This window comes from Ylistrum balloti, unplaced genomic scaffold (genome assembly GCF_031769215.1).
Source record: "Ylistrum balloti isolate Yb309-2 unplaced genomic scaffold, AGI_CSIRO_Ybal_v1 Utg369618, whole genome shotgun sequence".
NCBI lineage: Eukaryota > Metazoa > Mollusca > Bivalvia > Pectinida > Pectinidae > Ylistrum > Ylistrum balloti.
In genome coordinates, this window is record NW_026781890.1 from 400,539 (window position 1) to 418,988 (window position 18,450).

The 18,450-nt window shown below is 36.3% G+C and overlaps 1 protein-coding gene across 1 annotated transcript; it reads right to left on the minus strand.

The window, feature by feature from the left end:
• Nucleotides 1–6,155: 6,155 nt before the first annotated feature.
• On the minus strand, nucleotides 6,156–16,350 carry LOC132549210 (perlucin-like protein). Its single transcript, XM_060213130.1, has 5 exons — nucleotides 15,994–16,350; nucleotides 8,875–8,972; nucleotides 7,077–7,167; nucleotides 6,581–6,783; nucleotides 6,156–6,330 (listed from the first exon to the last, which is right to left on the minus strand). Exons 1-5 carry the CDS (start codon nucleotides 16,175–16,177, stop codon nucleotides 6,310–6,312), a joined length of 597 nt encoding a protein of 198 aa, XP_060069113.1. The 5' UTR covers nucleotides 16,178–16,350; the 3' UTR covers nucleotides 6,156–6,309.
• Nucleotides 16,351–18,450: the final 2,100 nt, after the last annotated feature.

The following is an 18,450-nucleotide window of genomic DNA, read 5'->3' on the forward strand; positions in this document are numbered from 1 at the left end:
TGAATTTTCCCCAGGTACTCCTGTTTCCTTCCGCTATAAGATCCCTCGCGCGCCTACATCCGGGCCAACATGAGTGAAGTATAAGTTGAAATAACTTGTTTCGCAATCGTTGTAAAATAAATAAAGTGTATATAGTTTTTTTAATAAGTGTTGAAGTCTTATTCTAATACTTATAAGCCTTTAGGAGAAAAGTGAACGACTTTAAAAGTTTATAAAGAGTATCTCCTTAAATAAATAAGAAAAGAAACAGGCATGTCAACAGAATCATAATTGAAACCCGAATTCGATGAAGCTAGGGCAAAATATGGACAGAATAAAATTATATGGAAAAAGTGGAAGGACGATGTGTCTACGTATTCAAGAAGGTTAAGAGTCATGTAAACCTTGGTTAATCGAAATAAGTAAAGTCACTGTCCCAAATAAACACAAGGTAAACATTAATGGAACATCAGACACACTTACTAGCATCAAAAAAGTTAGGCATCATCTCGTACACGGTGCCAGAGTGTTTCCCAATGAGACTTTAATGACGATCGGAAAAGTTCCAAATCATCATTATCAATCTGCATCTCTCGAAACCCTGTGTTGTGAGTTTGTTAGTTGTCGACATCTTGCACAAAACTCGCGATATCGGGAACAGGATTTTGAATATCAAATCAACTCTGATATGTCAATATCTTAATAATACTGTTTTAAAATTCTGTCTCATTGGCTTTGACAAATGTCTATGAATTAAAACAATGCCAAATGCTTAACCTATTTTCCCTGACTGACACATGGACCAAGTTCCCAGTGACAAAAATCACTTTTAAGACTCCTTTTACATACAGAAATGTTACTTAGACATTTCAGGCAACTATAGGCCATCGACAATTCAAAGAGATCCCTATGGATTACGGTTAATTGCTTCCAGCCATGATGTGACAAACAGGCAAGAGGAACTGGAATTCACCGTCGAGAGACCGAGAACGCATTCAACCTTCCATGCCCTCGATAACAAGGAGCTACTAAATGTTATACCAGATATTACCTCCGGTATAGATGCCTGTGATAAGGATAGCGATACATCAATTGCTTTAACAGAAATGACACCATACATATGATCTGGTTCTCATACTAGCCGTTTTCGCTCCTATATAGATTACCTAGTACAGTGTTACTTTTACGAAGGAAGCCTTTTTTTCTTGTTTTAAAGTGGGATTGATGTGGGGGCGAAATTTCGTAATGTGATTTAATTGGAAATTTACATATACAGTAAAATGAATAAAATGAAATGTCATTGATCAGGTTATGAATGTCATACCACTTACGGGGTGCGAAATTTATTTCTGTGTGTTCCAGAAAACACATGTATACAATGGTGATCCGTATTAAAAGAGATAATTGTGATGCTTTAATTCAGAAGCAAATAACAATCATTGGAATAAAATTTCCTGTGCATTTTTGAAGTAGAACAAATTATTATTTTATGTAACTGAAATTTAAAAGCTTTTAAAACAATCGCTTCAGAATAAGATGTTAAACCCTAAAGTGGCAATTTAAAACTGATAGATTTAATGTAAGAAGGAAAGATAATTACATTGGGAATCAAAGCGCTTGATCAGGCGTTTGTACTTAAAGGTGCTCTTCACTTGTGTGCATTTTATTCAATTTATACGTTTTCAAATCATTCGAGTTGTAGCTTGGTTCAAAATATCAACAAGTATTTGACGATTTTTCTGAAATCGGATATTTAAAAATTACAAAATTAATTGAATTATAGCCTAGTGCTTCTGAATTTTGACATGTCTTTTGATCACTTTGTATTTGAATTTATAGCCTCAACATCACTGGTGGATCCTTCATGAACGTAACAATGTACAATGTATTTTATTGCGACCACCCTAAATGATGCAAAAGCAGAAATTAGGACACAAGAGTACGTAAAAGATATTAATGGCAACTGAAGAGACATCAAAATAGGAACAAGACAGGGGAATATAGTAAGAAAAAACTATATTGAATTAAAAGTTATAGGAAAACCAAAACAGAAAGAAGGATAACAATGGGAGCAAAGAGACGCCCAAACCAGGCGGACAAACAAATTTTGTGTGGACTTCTCAGTAATTTTGGCTATTCGGTTGAGCCGTTTGTAACAGAGGTCATGATTTATTTCAATGATTCCGATAGATTCGAATTCTGGACCCCTGGGAAGTTCTTTCTAGACGTGCGTTATATCGCGGCTAATATTTACAAGGATCACACACTCCCCCCTCCTGGAAAAAAACTCGTTCTCAACTTTACAGCACTGTCTGTGGGACTATACAAAGTATTCTCGAGCCCCTAACATGGGCGCTAATGTAACAGAGGTCATTATTCATTTTAGTATCTCCGCTAGGATTCGAACCCGGAACCCCTGGTTTACTAGTCTGATGCTCAACCGATGGAGCTTAAGAGAAGTTCTCTCTAACTGAGCGGTACACTGCGGATAGTATTTTGCAATGTTTTCACGTTGAGAGAATCCTTGAATATTGGTGATTGATCAACCATTCTAAAAGTTCACGTTTCAACCAGAGAGACATGGAAACATTTCATCAAATGTACTATGAGTCGGTCCACAAAACCGGCTGCCCTGTCAAGATCGACACTTTCTTTGGAGGATTGAATTTAAGTGACGTCGAATTGTCTCATCAACCGGCCGTGATATATCATAACCAAGCTGTCGTTTATTTATAGATTTAGGTCATTACTTAACTAACTGATGTTAGATATGTTATCTTTTTTAATATGATCATTCATAAAAACAAAAAAATATATTATTTATTTCAAACTAAACGAAACAGCTTATGAATTTTGTAAGATGTCTTGTATGAGATATATATGTAATATTTAAGATTTTAGATCAGATATCTTTCAAATGAATGTTTACGGGATATCATAAGATATCAAAAACATTGAACACGACGTGGTATAAGACATATACAATATATAATAAACTTAGAAGAAGACATACCATATATATATAACTCGTACGGAAATGAAATATTTTGTAATATAGTTAAGTATTTGGTCAATATTACTTAACGGATAAATGACAACTTGGCTTGCTACATGAATATCCACCTATCTACCTTTCCTTAGGACGCAGACCATTCCAGTAACTACAGCAAAACATTTTTTGCAACATTAAGTGTGTACTTTATAAATAAATTGTTCGTGATTTCGCAATTTTATTTATATGAAACTCCATTTACTTCTTAATTATCTGGGCGGGATCCTAGAAACGCTTCATTACATATTTAAAATACCGACATGAGCGAATCAGGTTGGTTTGACATGACATTGATCCGTGGATATAAGATGATTGGATGGAAAACATGTGCAAATGTCGAGAAAGTAATTTCACGCATGACAGCTGATATTCCATTGTAATACTTATCGTGACATGTATGCACTATTCATCAATATGAATCCCTACCTAATAATCGATATGCATGTTATTTGTTACATGTTTGTATACAAAGCATATCTTCGTCGTGTTTCTTACACAACGAACTCATCTAGACATTAAAGAGGAAGAAAGAGATTAGTTATGTAGACGGGAATAGAAGACTTATTCAGGTCGATGGTAGACATTAGGTCCTGTTTGCACGTCAAAACGTAATTAGCGGCTTGTCCAATTCATATCACGGCTTTAAAGAAGATTTTAGGAAAGATAAGCTTGTTTTCTAAACGCAAACCCCATCAGGATGTCACTACATAATCTCCTAGATAAAATAAATATTCTGATGTTAAGATATCGATTCGATATTCTACATATAATTTGTGACATCATCATCAATTTGACATCCTACATATAATTTGTGACATCATCATCAATTTGACATCCTACATATAATTTGTGACATCATCATCAATTTGACATCCTACATATAATTTGTGACATCATCATCAATTCGACATCCTACATATAATTTGTGATCTTATAATTAATTTGACATCCTAAATATAATTTGTGACATCATCATCAATTCGACATCCTACATATAATTTGTGACATCATCATCAATTCGACATCCTACATATAATTTGTGACATCATAATCAATTTGACATCCTACATATAATTTGTGACATCATCATCAATTCGACATCCTACATATAATTTGTGACATCATCATCAATTTGACATCCTACATTTAACAATTTAACAACGGTAAATACCTTGCCACATGTGTGAAGTCACTAACAGTTATCTCCCTTCGCATTCGTCGTGTAGATCTAAAAAGTAGTAAAGGGGGTTACCTCTTTACAAGTATGCCCCCTTGAAATGTATGAAAACGTCCAAATGTAGGCATCCGACAAATATATATTGGTAGTAGCATCAAATGTAATGACTTTGAAAAAATATGTGTCACTTCTGTTATATCGAATTCGACATTAGAAGGCGAAGATACATCAAAATTATGGAAACTCTATGAACTTCGTGAAAATGAATACGGAAATTGATTATTCTGTCCTTCATGAAACACTCATAGCCATATATAGATGTATTACTGTGCCACCAATCACCATTGATCCACAAATTCTGGTAAGAATGACAACCGACAGCATACTAATAACCTACTGATATTTACTTTCCAGTGAGAGGAAAAGGATCACTCCTAATAAATATTTCTCACGTGCAATATCTGTAGGTCTTATTATTAAAACGTCACAATATATTATAGTAGACATCAAAGAAAAGCGATCTTTTGATGTTTTTTATTACTTTTGTGAATGAAATATAGGCATTTATTAATTTGATAAAAAGTTGTATCACCCTATTTCACAGTAGTGATGATGTAACATTTCTATTGGTGATATATACTATTGTAACTTTGACCAACCAGAATGAAGATATCTAGTCACCGCATTGAAATTCGTCCGGTTTTCATGTTCGGACATGAAATTTATTCTCCATTAAATAATTCCCACGGTCATTTTTCCTGATTTGGTATATAAATACAGCACAAGATCGTAAAATACAAAGCAGCCTCTTCGTCGTTTTGTTATCAAACTGTCTAAATCGAAATACGCGCAAATATTTCTCGAACCTCTTTGAACACAGCTTTATGTTTCGGTAGGCTTGTTTTCATATGATTTTCCTTTAAAATTATAGGAAAATGAAACTTTAATTTTTTCCAATAAATATCATACCAAAATATATTTCACATTAAAAGTGAAACCATTAAACATCATCTATTTGTTACTTGTAAACTCAGAAATATTCATAATTATTTACTTAACATCTACAACTCAATTTCGATGTAATTATTTGACAATTGTCAATTGCGTGAAAATTTGAGATGTTAAGGTAGGGAGCCTTTTTAGTGTTTATGTTTTTACATCACTTTTTCACCGAGATCATTTTCTCTTGTTATGTTAAGACAAATAAAAATGTATTACGGAATTGTAAATTTTGAAAAATGAAGTCGCGAAATAAAAAGATCGATCCCAAAAAAGAGAAGATGATAAACACGTAGCATTTTCTAATCAAAATACTTACGACTCACTTAAAATTTAAAAAAGAAATAAATATAAAAATAATCAATATTTTTTTCACAGACTGATACTGGTACCTGAGTGAACATATATATAGTGCTTGACGCTGATCTTAAAATATCAAATATGGAAAAATTACAAAATTGGATACTGGGGATAGTGCAACTCCCAATCTAGATTCTGACTTTACTTCCGATCAGTATAGATTTTTCCTCAGTCACCTCATAAGTTTCAAAATTTAGGCTTTTAGTAGCATTGACGAGCCCTAACAAAACAGCTGTTATGATGCAGTTTAAACTCTAAAGTTATATTAAACCTCGAGATTAGTGTTCTTCAGGTCTTCCGAAAATCGCTTATTTTCTGAGAGTTTTAATATCTGGTTTCTTCGTATGCACGTTTCTAAAACAAATCTAGAAACATCGTGTTGTGAATAAGCGGTATTATATCTATGTATATATGTAGGGTACTTAAAATTAACAATCAAATTAAATTTATTGCATATTTGCCGTAATACTATAAGACTTTCATATGCGTGTATGTAGGATAGGGATATTTCACCCTCGGGATTACAAAATATGGTAAAACCCTCTCGCATCGTAATCTTGTTTTCTATAATCACAAAAATAACATTGGTTTCTGTGTTGCTTTACAAGTTTTTAATATCATTTAAAGAATACAATTAATATCTGATTTGAAATTAGAGAATGCCTCCGGTGTAGGAGCACATGGGGTTGAGTAAAACATCCCCGTATCTTGTAACTAGAAATCTGCGTGTTCATCTCATCCATCAACCAAGGACGACGTCTTTCTGTCGACAGAGGTAAGAACAGAATCATAAGACATATATGATTTTAGTAGATTCTGGGGTAAAGAAGTTGTTTATCAGTAATCCAAGTAATCTTGGTCTTTAATGAGTTTGCTTTATCAAACTTTCCCCTTTACATTTTCAAACTTGTTACAGACATTGATATTACCATACTCGAGATGATACTAATCGATACTAACCGTTGACCATCCTCTGTGTATTAAGTATCAGGATTTACCAGTCCTGTGCTTACCTGACATATATATTTATATTGAGAGTAACAGTCAACGTCATTCCACTGACAGCTTGACCCAGAACAGATCACCATACAGTGCTCGCTTCTCCCACCACTCGGCTGGCTTGACCTCCAGTCGGTGTAGTCAAATTCGCGATTGGTATAGTCCCATATCCAGTTGTGTCGACCAAAGTCAATTCCTCCAACATAATGATTGTTTCCTTCAAACGATAGTATGTCTATTGTTATAAGGTTATAATAATCTATAAAAGCTTGGTTTGAAATAAAGTTTTTTTTTTTCGTAAGAAGCATTGCAAGTTATGATCTGGTGTTAAGTTCCTTAATTTTGTGTTTATATAATTGCCATGATAACAAAGACTGTCGAAAAAGGAGATGGCAATGTTCGGACGTTTCAGTCATTACACGTCAAATATGAGAATTACGTTAATTCAAAAATGTATGAAAGTTGATACAATTTGTCTGTGACATTTAACAAATCTAAATCATGCACTACCGTCAACAGCCCGTAGCCTGATCTTCAAGAATGTGTTCAATTCTTCGCTGTCAACAACCAGAAGATGAGCACCATACATTTGACAATGAAACTGCAACATACATGATATTATATATGTGATATTGTTCGTTTGAGGCAAACACTGGTCAAACATAGGTCAAAGTTATAAAATGTCGTTATTATATTCAATATTGTTATCAAATGGATCCGAATCTGATTATCAAAGGGGAAAACTACACTTAAGTTGGAACACTTGTTTTTTTGTTTTTTTTTAATTTACCCAGTCTAGAACTTGAATCATTTTTACATGGACCGATTCAGCGGTTTGTTTCTGTTAGAGCTGCCATCAGGTTATTGATAGCCTCACATTGATATACATCAACTATGTCCTCTAGTGACTGACTTGTTTTCACTTCACTGCAACTTTTAGGTTTTAGATATTGATGATGTTCTTCCTTTAAATGACAAGGAGTTTATTGCTTCGTGTCTGTCGTTTATACCTATCAGAATAAGAAAAAACGCTACAAACTATTCTACCACGGCCGCTAACATCGATCTTCACCTACATATATAGCGTTTTCTAGAAATGTAGGGTAATTGTGAGGATTTCTATCTTCCTGCCGTGTATTGTTCGCACTAGTAAATAACCATCGTGTTTAATTGACTTTCGGTGGCTACAGATAGCAGCTGATGTGACATCCAAGAATTCGACATTTGATATTTTCTTGATTTTTATCTCAATATAACATACACCTGGTTTCGAGATCTATAAGAGGATGAAGATTGTGGTTGTTATCACGTGACCTCATTCGGTTACATTTTATTTCCGTGTGCAATATGACGTTCGGCGCTTAAACCCAAAAATCTCATTCTGAACATTGTAGACTAAACTAAAAATATTTAAAACTATTAACGATAGAACATGATTGATTAAACTAATTTCTGTCTAAGGCTGTTAAAGATGGACATGATGGACTAAACGAATAAATATCAAATCTATCAAAGAGGACTAAACTAACTTATATTTAAGTCTGTTAAGGATGGAACATGGTGGACTAAACTAACTTATATTTAAGTCTGTTAAGGATGGAACATGGTGGACTAAACTAACTTATATTTAAGTCTGTTAAGGATGGAACATGGTGAACTATACTAACTTTAGTCTAAGTCTGGCTAACAAAGATTTAAGACTATTGAAGATGGAACTAGGTGGACTAAACTAACAAATGTTCAAGTCATGCGTTAAAGATGGAATGTGATTGGATATACTAACACAAGTCCAAGGCTATTAATGATGGAATATAATTGACTTGAGTAACAACTCTTACAGTCTGTTGATAGTGTCTTTATTTATGTTGCTAATGAAATCAGCACGAATCATATATGTTAATGTAGAAACATGGTGGACTGAACTAAGAAATGCCAGTATCAGAAACAGCAGGAAAAGATCTGATAACGGCCATGATGGTATTTTGTTATTTTAAAGCATATTTATTGTGAGGTAAACATCTGTACTTGAGGTATTTCGACAGACAAACTGATATATGTTGTTGTAATTTCAACTTATCATATAAGTGAATTCAGGTCTTAAGCCAACGATTTTACCGTCAACGTGTTTAAAATCTAGAGTTGGTCTAGATTCAACTCAGACTAGGCATGTCGTGTTCATTACTCAACACCCAAAACAGTGTCATGATACATTGTAAAAAATATTATTTATTTTAAAATTTCCTCTTTTTCTTTTTTTTTCTGAATTTCTAAAAGTTCACCTGTGATGCCGTAAATTGTATACCAATACCTTAGCTTCGGTCCAGGTTATCTGGTCGCTCCCAAAGTAAATGCATGTGGCGTTATACTTCAACCAGTTTGCTGGACACACGTAGTGGTCTGTCGGTGCTAGAATCATTAATAAAATATTATTTAAATTGTGTTTTGTTTGATAAAATTAATAGCTATGAAATGAAACCATTATATCAATTCCTTGCTGCTTTCTATGTTTATTTTAACAGAAGTGTGTCACAACATTGCTTGATATTAAAGTTTTGACTTAAGGTATTCCCACCTAATGGACCACTTCCGGTTATAATCCCTATGAATGCCGATGTTTTATAGATCGTGAATTTTCAGAAGTCAAAGAGTTGACGTTCATGCCCTTAATTTTAGCGCGGAAAAGGCAAAAGGTATGCCTTCCTTACATCCTTTAATATCACAAGGCATTTTAAAACATGCTACTGCTGAAAATATTGCAGGGTCTGGCTTACACTTCCAACATCTAAAAAAAGATATTCCAAAGGGATGGTGAAGATGGTCTGAGAGCAATATTTGTGCAAAAGAACTGTAATGGACAGCCGCGGATCTCTTCTGCAAAGCGTGTTCTGGATTCTGTAATTCCAAAACTTGTTGAACTGTTTGAAAAGTAGGATAAAAATTACCTTTTTATATAGCTATAATGATAACACTTTTTTGTGCAAAAAGGACTTGATTTCTTATTCGTTTTTGTTACATAATGAAGTATGTGGTCATAATCCAGGTCAAGGTCAGAGGTCAGAGTAAGAAAATATTAGAAATAGTTAATATTTATTACTATTCTACTTGTAGCCTTCAAAGAGTTTAGTATTTATAGTCTGTTTGGCTATGATGCTATTGTAAGCAATTTTCCTGAAATCTAATGAGTAATCGAAATTAAGGGGGTAGGGGTATTAAAACTTAGAAATGTCTAATTACATTGGTAAAAGTTTCTTAAAGTTATTTGAAAATTTGCAGAAGGTTTGCCAGCAAGTATTTAAACAGATTTTTCATTTGAAAACTCTCTTGTCACACTCAGTTTACCTTACAAAGTGTCTTTGTCACTTTTCTAAGAGTGACAACGAGGGTACCGAGACAACACTTTTTTGCGTATCGTACATTGTATATGAATGTGATATGAATAGCAGCTATTTTATTATTCATTGCTGTTATTATGGTATGTAAAAACACATGTTTTTGTTTGAAATTAAGTTTTTTATTGGGCATATATTAATAGTTTTATTGTATCCAACCAGCATGCTATGTGACACGATTGAAGTACTTAAATTTTTGTTAGATGAAAATAACTTGTGGATAAATATGGTCAGTAATGGCGTATACATAGTGATCTTTATGAATTAGGCGAAAATTTTGATTTTTGTTTTTGTCCCAATTAAAAGGCTTTACGGGCTGAATACCCTAAGTTTAAATACGTTTTGGGAATTAAGAATTGTTGTTCTAGCTAATAATATCCACCCCGTAATTTGTATATTGTACTTGAATCTCGTGCAGCACTTTAGACCTCGACGTGAAAGTTGGTGTTGACGTTCTTGCAGTAAAATTTGCATCGGTCAATTGGTCATAGTAAACAAATCCAGTTGTACATTGATTACAGGGTAGTAAGGGGATAGTTGTACATTGATTACATGGTAGTTAGGTGATAGATGTACACTGATGACAGGGTAGTTAGGGATAGTTGTACACTGATGACAGGGTAGTTAGGGATAGTTGTACACTAATGACAGGGTAGTTAGGTGATAGTTGTACACTGATGACAGGGTAGTTAGGGATAGTTGTACACTGATGACAGGGTAGTTAGGTGATAGTTGTACACTGATGACATGGTAGTTAGGGGATAGATGTACACTGATGACATGGTAGTTAGAGATAGATGTACACTGATGACAGGGTAGTTAGGTGATAGTTGTACACTGATGACAGGGTAGTTAGGGATAGATGTACACTGATGACAGGGTAGTTAGGTGATAGTTGTACATTGATGACAGGGTAGTTAGAGATAGTTGTACACTGATGACATGGTAGTTAGGTGATAGATGTACATTGATGACAGGGTAGTTAGGGATAGTTGTACACTGATGACAGGGTAGTTAGGTGATAGTTGTACACTGATGACAGGGTAGTTAGGTGATAGTTGTACACTGATGACAGGGTAGTTAGGGATAGTTGTACACTGATGACAGGGTAGTTAGGGATAGTTGTACACTGATGACAGGGTAGTTAGGTGATAGTTGTACATTGATGACAGGGTAGTTAGAGATAGATGTACACTGATGACAGGGTAGTTAGGGGATAGTTGTACACTGATGACAGGGTAGTTAGAGATAGATGTACACTGATGACAGGGTAGTTAGGGGATAGATGTACACTGATGACAGAGTAGTTAGGGGATAGTTGTACACTGATGACAGGGTAGTTAGGTGATAGTTGTACACTGATGACAGGGTAGTTAGAGAATAGTTGTACACTGATGACAGGGTAGTTAGGTGATAGTTGTACACTGATGACAGGGTAGTTAGGTGATAGTTGTACACTGATGACAGGGTAGTTAGGGGATAGTTGTACACTGATGACAGGGTAGTTAGAGATAGATGTACACTGATGACAGGGTAGTTAGGGGATAGATGTACACTGATGACATGGTAGTTAGGTGATAGATGTACACTGATGACATGGTAGTTAGGTGATAGATGTACACTGATGACAGGGTAGTTAGGGGATAGTTGTACACTGATGACAGGGTAGTTAGGGATAGTTGTACACTGATGACAGGGTAGTTAGGTGATAGTTGTACACTGATGACAGGGTAGTTAGGGAATAGCTGTACACTGATGACAGGGTAGTTAGGGATAGTTGTACACTGATGACAGGGTAGTTAGGTGATAGTTGTACACTGATGACAGGGTAGTTAGGGATAGTTGTACACTGATGACAGGGTAGTTAGGGGATAGTTGTACACTGATGACAGGGTAGTTAGAGATAGATGTACACTGATGACAGGGTAGTTAGGGGATAGATGTACACTGATGACATGGTAGTTAGGTGATAGATGTACACTGATGACAGGGTAGTTAGGGGATAGTTGTGCACTGATGACAGGGTAGTTAGGGATAGTTGTACACTGATGACAGGGTAGTTAGGTGATAGTTGTACACTGATGACAGGGTAGTTAGGGAATAGCTGTACACTGATGACAGGGTAGTTAGGGATAGTTGTACACTGATGACAGGGTAGTTAGGTGATAGTTGTACACTGATGACAGGGTAGTTAGGGATAGTTGTACACTGATGACAGGGTAGTTAGGGGATAGTTGTACATTGATGACAGGGTAGTTAGAGATAGATGTACACTGATGACAGAGTAGTTAGGGGATAGTTGTACACTGATGACAGGGTATTTAGGGATAGTTGTACACTGATGACGGCGTAGTTAGGTGATAGTTGTACATTGATGACAGGGTAGTTAGGGGATAGTTGTACACTGATGACAGGGTAGTTAGGGGATAGTTGTACATTGATGACAGGGTAGTTAGGGGATAGTCGTACACTGATGACAGGGTAGTTAGGTGATAGATGTACACTGATGACATAGTAGTTAGGTGATAGTTGTACATTGATGACAGGGTAGTTAGGTGATAGTTGTACACTGATGACAGGGTAGTTAGGGATAGTTGTACACTGATGACAGGGTAGTTAGGGATAGTTGTACACTGATGACAGGGTAGTTAGGGGATAGTTGTACACTGATGACAGGGTAGTTAGGGGATAGTTGTACATTGATGACAGGGTAGTTAGGGGATAGTCGTACACTGATGACAGGGTAGTTAGGTGATAGATGTACACTGATGACATAGTAGTTAGGTGATAGTTGTACATTGATGACAGGGTAGTTAGAGATAGATGTACACTGATGACAGGGTAGTTAGGTGATAGTTGTACATTGATGACAGGGTAGTTAGAGATAGTTGTACACTGATGACAGGGTAGTTAGGTGATAGATGTACACTGATGACAGGGTAGTTAGGTGATAGTTGTACATTGATGACAGGGTAGTTAGGGGATAGTTGTACACTGATGACAGGGTAGTTAGGGGATAGTTGTACACTGATGACAGGGTAGTTAGGGATAGTTGTACACTGATGACAGGGTAGTTAGGGAATAGTTGTACACTGATGACAGGGTAGTTAGGGGATAGTTGTACACTGATGACGGCGTAGTTAGGAAATAGTTGTACACTGATGACAGGGTAGTTAGGGGATAGTTGTACACTGATGACAGGGTAGTTAGGGATAGATGTACACTGATGACAAGGTAGTTAGGGATAGATGTACACTGATGACAGGGTAGTTAGGGGATAGTTGTACACTGATGACAAGGTAGTTAGGGAATAGCTGTACACTGATGACAGGGTAGTTAGGGATAGTTGTACACTGATGACAGGGTAGTTAGGGGATAGTTGTACACTGATGACAGGGTAGTTAGGGGATAGTTGTACACTGATGACAGGGTAGTTAGGGGATAGTTGTACACTGGTGACAGGGTAGTTAGGTATAGTTGTACACTGATGACAGGGTAGTTAGGTGATGGTTGTACACTGATGACAGGGTAGTTAGGTGATGGTTGTACACTGATGACGGGGTAGTTAGGGGATAGTTGTACACTGATGACAGGGTAGTTAGGGGATAGTTGTACATTGATGACAGGGTAGTTAGAGATAGATGTACACTGATGACAGGGTAGTTAGGGGGATAGTTGTACACTGATGACAGGGTATTTAGGGATAATTGTACACTGATGACAGGGTAGTTAGGGGATAGTTGTACACTGATGACAGGGTAGTTAGGGGATAGTTGTACACTGATGACAGGGTAGTTAGGGGATAGTTGTACACTGATGACAGGGTAGTTAGGGAATAGTTGTACACTGATGACAGGGTTGTTAGGGAATAGCTGTACACTGATGACAGGGTAGTTAGGGAATAGTTGTACACTGATGACAGGGTAGTTAGGGATAGTTGTACACTGATGACAGGGTAGTTAGGGGATAGTTGTACATTGATGTCATGGTAGTTAGGGATAGTTGTACACTGATGACAGGGTAGTTAGGGGATAGTTGTACACTGATGACAGGGTAGTTAGAGAATAGTTGTACACTGATGACAGGGTTGTTAGGGATAGTTGTACACTGATAACAGGGTAGTTAGGGGATAGTTGTACACTGATGACAGGGTAGTTAGGTGATAGTTGTACACTGATGACAGGGTAGTTAGGTGATAGTTGTACACTGATGACAGGGTAGTTAGAGAATAGTTGTACACTGATGACAGGGTAGTTAGGTGATAGTTGTACACTGATGACAGGGTAGTTAGGTGATAGTTGTACACTGATGACAGGGTAGTTAGGGGATAGTTGTACACTGATGACAGGGTAGTTAGGTGATAGTTGTACACTGATGACAGGGTAGTTAGGTGATAGTTGTACACTGGTGACAGGGTAGTTAGGTGATAGTTGTACACTGGTGACAGGGTAGTTAGGGGATAGTTGTACACTGATGACATGGTAGTTAGGGGATAGTTGTACACTGATGACATGGTAGTTAGGTGATAGATGTACATTGATGACAGGGTTGTTAGGGATAGTTGTACACTGATAACAGGGTAGCTAGGGGATAGTTGTACACTGATGACAGCGTAGTTAGGGGATAGTTTTACACTGATGACAGGGTAGTTAGGGGATAGTTGTACATTGATGACAGGGTAGTTAGAGAATAGTTGTACACTGATGACAGGGTTGTTAGGGATAGTTGTACACTGATAACAGGGTAGTTAGGGGATAGTTGTACACTGATGACAGGGTAGTTAGGTGATAGTTGTACACTGATGACAGGGTAGTTAGGTGATAGTTGTACACTGATGACAGGGTAGTTAGGTGATAGTTGTACACTGATGACAGGGTAGTTAGGGGATAGTTGTACACTGATGACAGGGTAGTTAGAGATAGATGTACACTGATGACAGGGTAGTTAGGTGATAGTTGTACACTGGTGACAGGGTAGTTAGGTGATAGTTGTACACTGGTGACAGGGTAGTTAGGGAATAGTTGTACACTGATGACAGGGTAGTTAGGGGATAGTTGTACACTGATGACAGGGTAGTTAGGTGATAGTTGTACACTGATGACAGGGTAGTTAGGGGATAGTTGTACACTGATGACAGGGTAGTTAGGGAATAGTTGTACACTGATGACAGGGTAGTTAGGGGATAGTTGTACACTGATGACAGGGTTGTTAGGGATAGTTGTACACTGATGACAGGGTTGTTAGGGATAGTTGTACACTGATGACAGGGTAGTTAGGGGTTAGTTGTACACTGATGACAGGGTAGTTAGGGGTTAGTTGTACACTGATGACAGCGTAGTTAGGTGATAAATGTTAATATAGTGTATACAGACTATTTATGTGATAAAAACTTGGTGACAACTGATATAATGGACAGTAAGCTAATTTCACTTGGCCTTTTGTTTTCTTTTCATCGCTTTCTCATTTTTGCATTTTTTTCTTTTTCTATTTATGTATCAAGATGGCGTTAAATGAAGTATTCTGTTTGTGTCCGCGACACACCATTATACACCTGTATATCCACTGTGTTAACTATGTGATTATCTTATATCGTCTCTCTATTGATTCTGTTTTGTATGCTGAAAAGGATTACAAATTAATTCTTTGTTTTATTATGTTTTCTTTGTTGTTGATTAAAACACACTATTTACTTTTAAAAAGCATTTCCTTACTTATAAAGGCAGGCATGCATTTTCAAAAGTGTCTTCAGAGAACTAGCCCTCCCCTTAAGATTGGGTAATTTACCATCTTTTTGCGATAATCATGAACTGAAATTTCATCATCACATATGCTTATAGGTCAATGGCGCTTAAATTACATAGGAAATGGGGACATTATATGTTAGTGTTCATTAAAAAAATAGTCGGGGCTACGCCCACGAATCAAATCCGGATAATTTGAGAGATTTTTCAGTTTAAAAAATTGCGCCCGTTTTAACTCGAAATCCCGGACCGCTCCTGAATTGTTTATGATGTTAACAAATAGCGTACAATGCTTACCAGGGGTTGAAGATTTTTTGTCCAAACGTTCGACTAGATTGTCAATGTCCTCTCTCAGTGTGGTCAGTAGATTTGTGTGGTCTTCAATAACATTCGTCACGGCAGTCATATTAGCAGCCATTTTCCCCAACTGGCTTTCATATTTATATTTCTGTTCCTTGAATTTCCCTTCAAGTCCACACATCTGAGTTTTCAGCTCTGCTATGTTGGTCTCTATTTCATATGTTTTCTTTTCTAAATTATCACATGTCTGATGGTCGACGTCGGTATCGACCTATTTTGGAGTTACTTGTGAAGAAAAATATATCAAAATTAACACAGTAAAGATTTGCCTCATAGCGGTAGGTGTCTTCCTTTTGAGTGCTAGCTAACTCCTTTGTTGTATAAGAAGTATTTACTTATACACGTACTTTTTATCTACAACATACATATACCTCAACCAAGCTGGCACAAGTGCACATTTCCTGCTTCACTTACAGTTCTTGGTTTTGACATATCTATCCTTGTTCACTTAATTATGTCAACAGCGACAGCGATTCAATAAAAGGTTCTTCAGAGTTCCCATTAGGTTCTCCATAATACAGTATTTAACATGACACTTTGAATTACAAGATACTGTGTTTTAGAAAAAGATAATGACTATTTATACCTACTACCAAAGATGTATACTTCCCTGGAAACACTGCAGGTACTACATGTTACGTTCTGTTTTAAATTCAAATACGTATTTTTACCGATAAAAAAAATGAAAAGCTCTAGAATATTTTTTCAGTTCTATCTCTTCGCCTTAATATCCAATATTTGTAGATTAACAAAGAAAAGAAAACACAACTGTTTATAACGATATAAGTTATCACACGTTATGTACTTTTACCGTCCTGGGAATCCGCTGCAGGCTGTGATCATGGGACAAGTTGTTGCATTTTTTACGTGAAATTCAGGGTGGAAATGTTGTAAATAAAAAACGAATGTAATACCCACTTACTGAAAATTAATCAATCGAAATTAATTTAATAAAACTTAATATACCAAAAATATTTCTGTCTCTGGCAGTAATAATAATTTAACATAAAATATCTACCACGTGTCATATCACTCATTCTAGAGTGTTATCTTTATGACTGTATACCAATCCATCATAACAATTAAATTTTACATTTTGCCAAACTCCTGTACGTCACGTGTAAAGAGAAATACATTATGTTAATAAAATTACCTTAGGTCCCTGCCTATTTATAGTTATCAGTTATGTTCAATGTATATATGTCTGTAACAAATTAATTCACGCAACTAGTTACAAGTATTTTATATCGTCCTTAAATTAGGACATGTATATGCACTTCATTTTTAACGCTTTGCTGGTGCATGGTCAGTCATAAGTCAAATGTTTCTGGCCTGCCATCATTTTTTGTCACGTAAAGGCACAACAGTGTTGTTAGATATTGTTATAATTAAAGGAAAACAAGGTTATTTTAAATGACAAAAAACAGCTATCAGAATTTTTTTTAATAATTCCCATGCCAATATTCCGTCTGACATTGGTGCAGAGGAATCGTGACAGTTTTAACAGAGATAGGAAACTCAGTTCCCCCTGTCTTTCCTCTTCTTGATGTCAGAGAGTCCAGTCTGCAGCTAATTGCCTATGTTGCATTTTCCCATGATGATAGAGTGACACGTCGATTTCATAAAATTTTCACTATTTCGTTTTGTATAACTGACTTTATGAGTACTTGGTCTGAACTTGTGTATTTTAAGTCATGTGTGTGATAGGTAACCCTTTCTCCTATCTAAAATTAATTCAACTCTCTTTAATTTACTGCTGATCTGTATCGCTACTCGTCATTCTCTGATCTCATGACGTTTCCATCTTTGTTGCAGCACGGACTTATTAGTCCGTGGTTGCAGTAATAGGCGTGAGCTAATGCTGTTTGTTGATAAGCATGCGGGGTTAAATAAAACATGTGCATTGAATCTATTATATCACTTTATTCACACTGATTAAATATAATTTTTTGTTGACCCGGATAGAAGCGCGCGAGGGTCTTTCCTTTGGGAGGAAACCGGAGTATCCGGGAAAACCCCATGTGGTCCGGTGTAGATGACCACATAACTGTACACGTCCTCTTCGGTAATCAAACCCCAGACAGACATGTGAAATGCGAATGCGTTACGACTGCGCCATAAGCCACCCGACCACCCATTCCAGTCTGTTAGAGACTTATATATATCTTCTTTATTTATTTAACAAATTTAACGTCCACTATTAAGGCCTTTCAGCGGACGAGAGGCATACATACCGATATGGTGTAAATAATATTGGGTAAATAACAGACGGGGTTTAGTAGATATTTTTCCTTTTTGATAATCGGGTCCATGATCAGAGCTTCGATCACTATACATGTCATACGACAAGGTCATTAACGATACATAACGATGGATCTGTGCGGTACGGCGGTA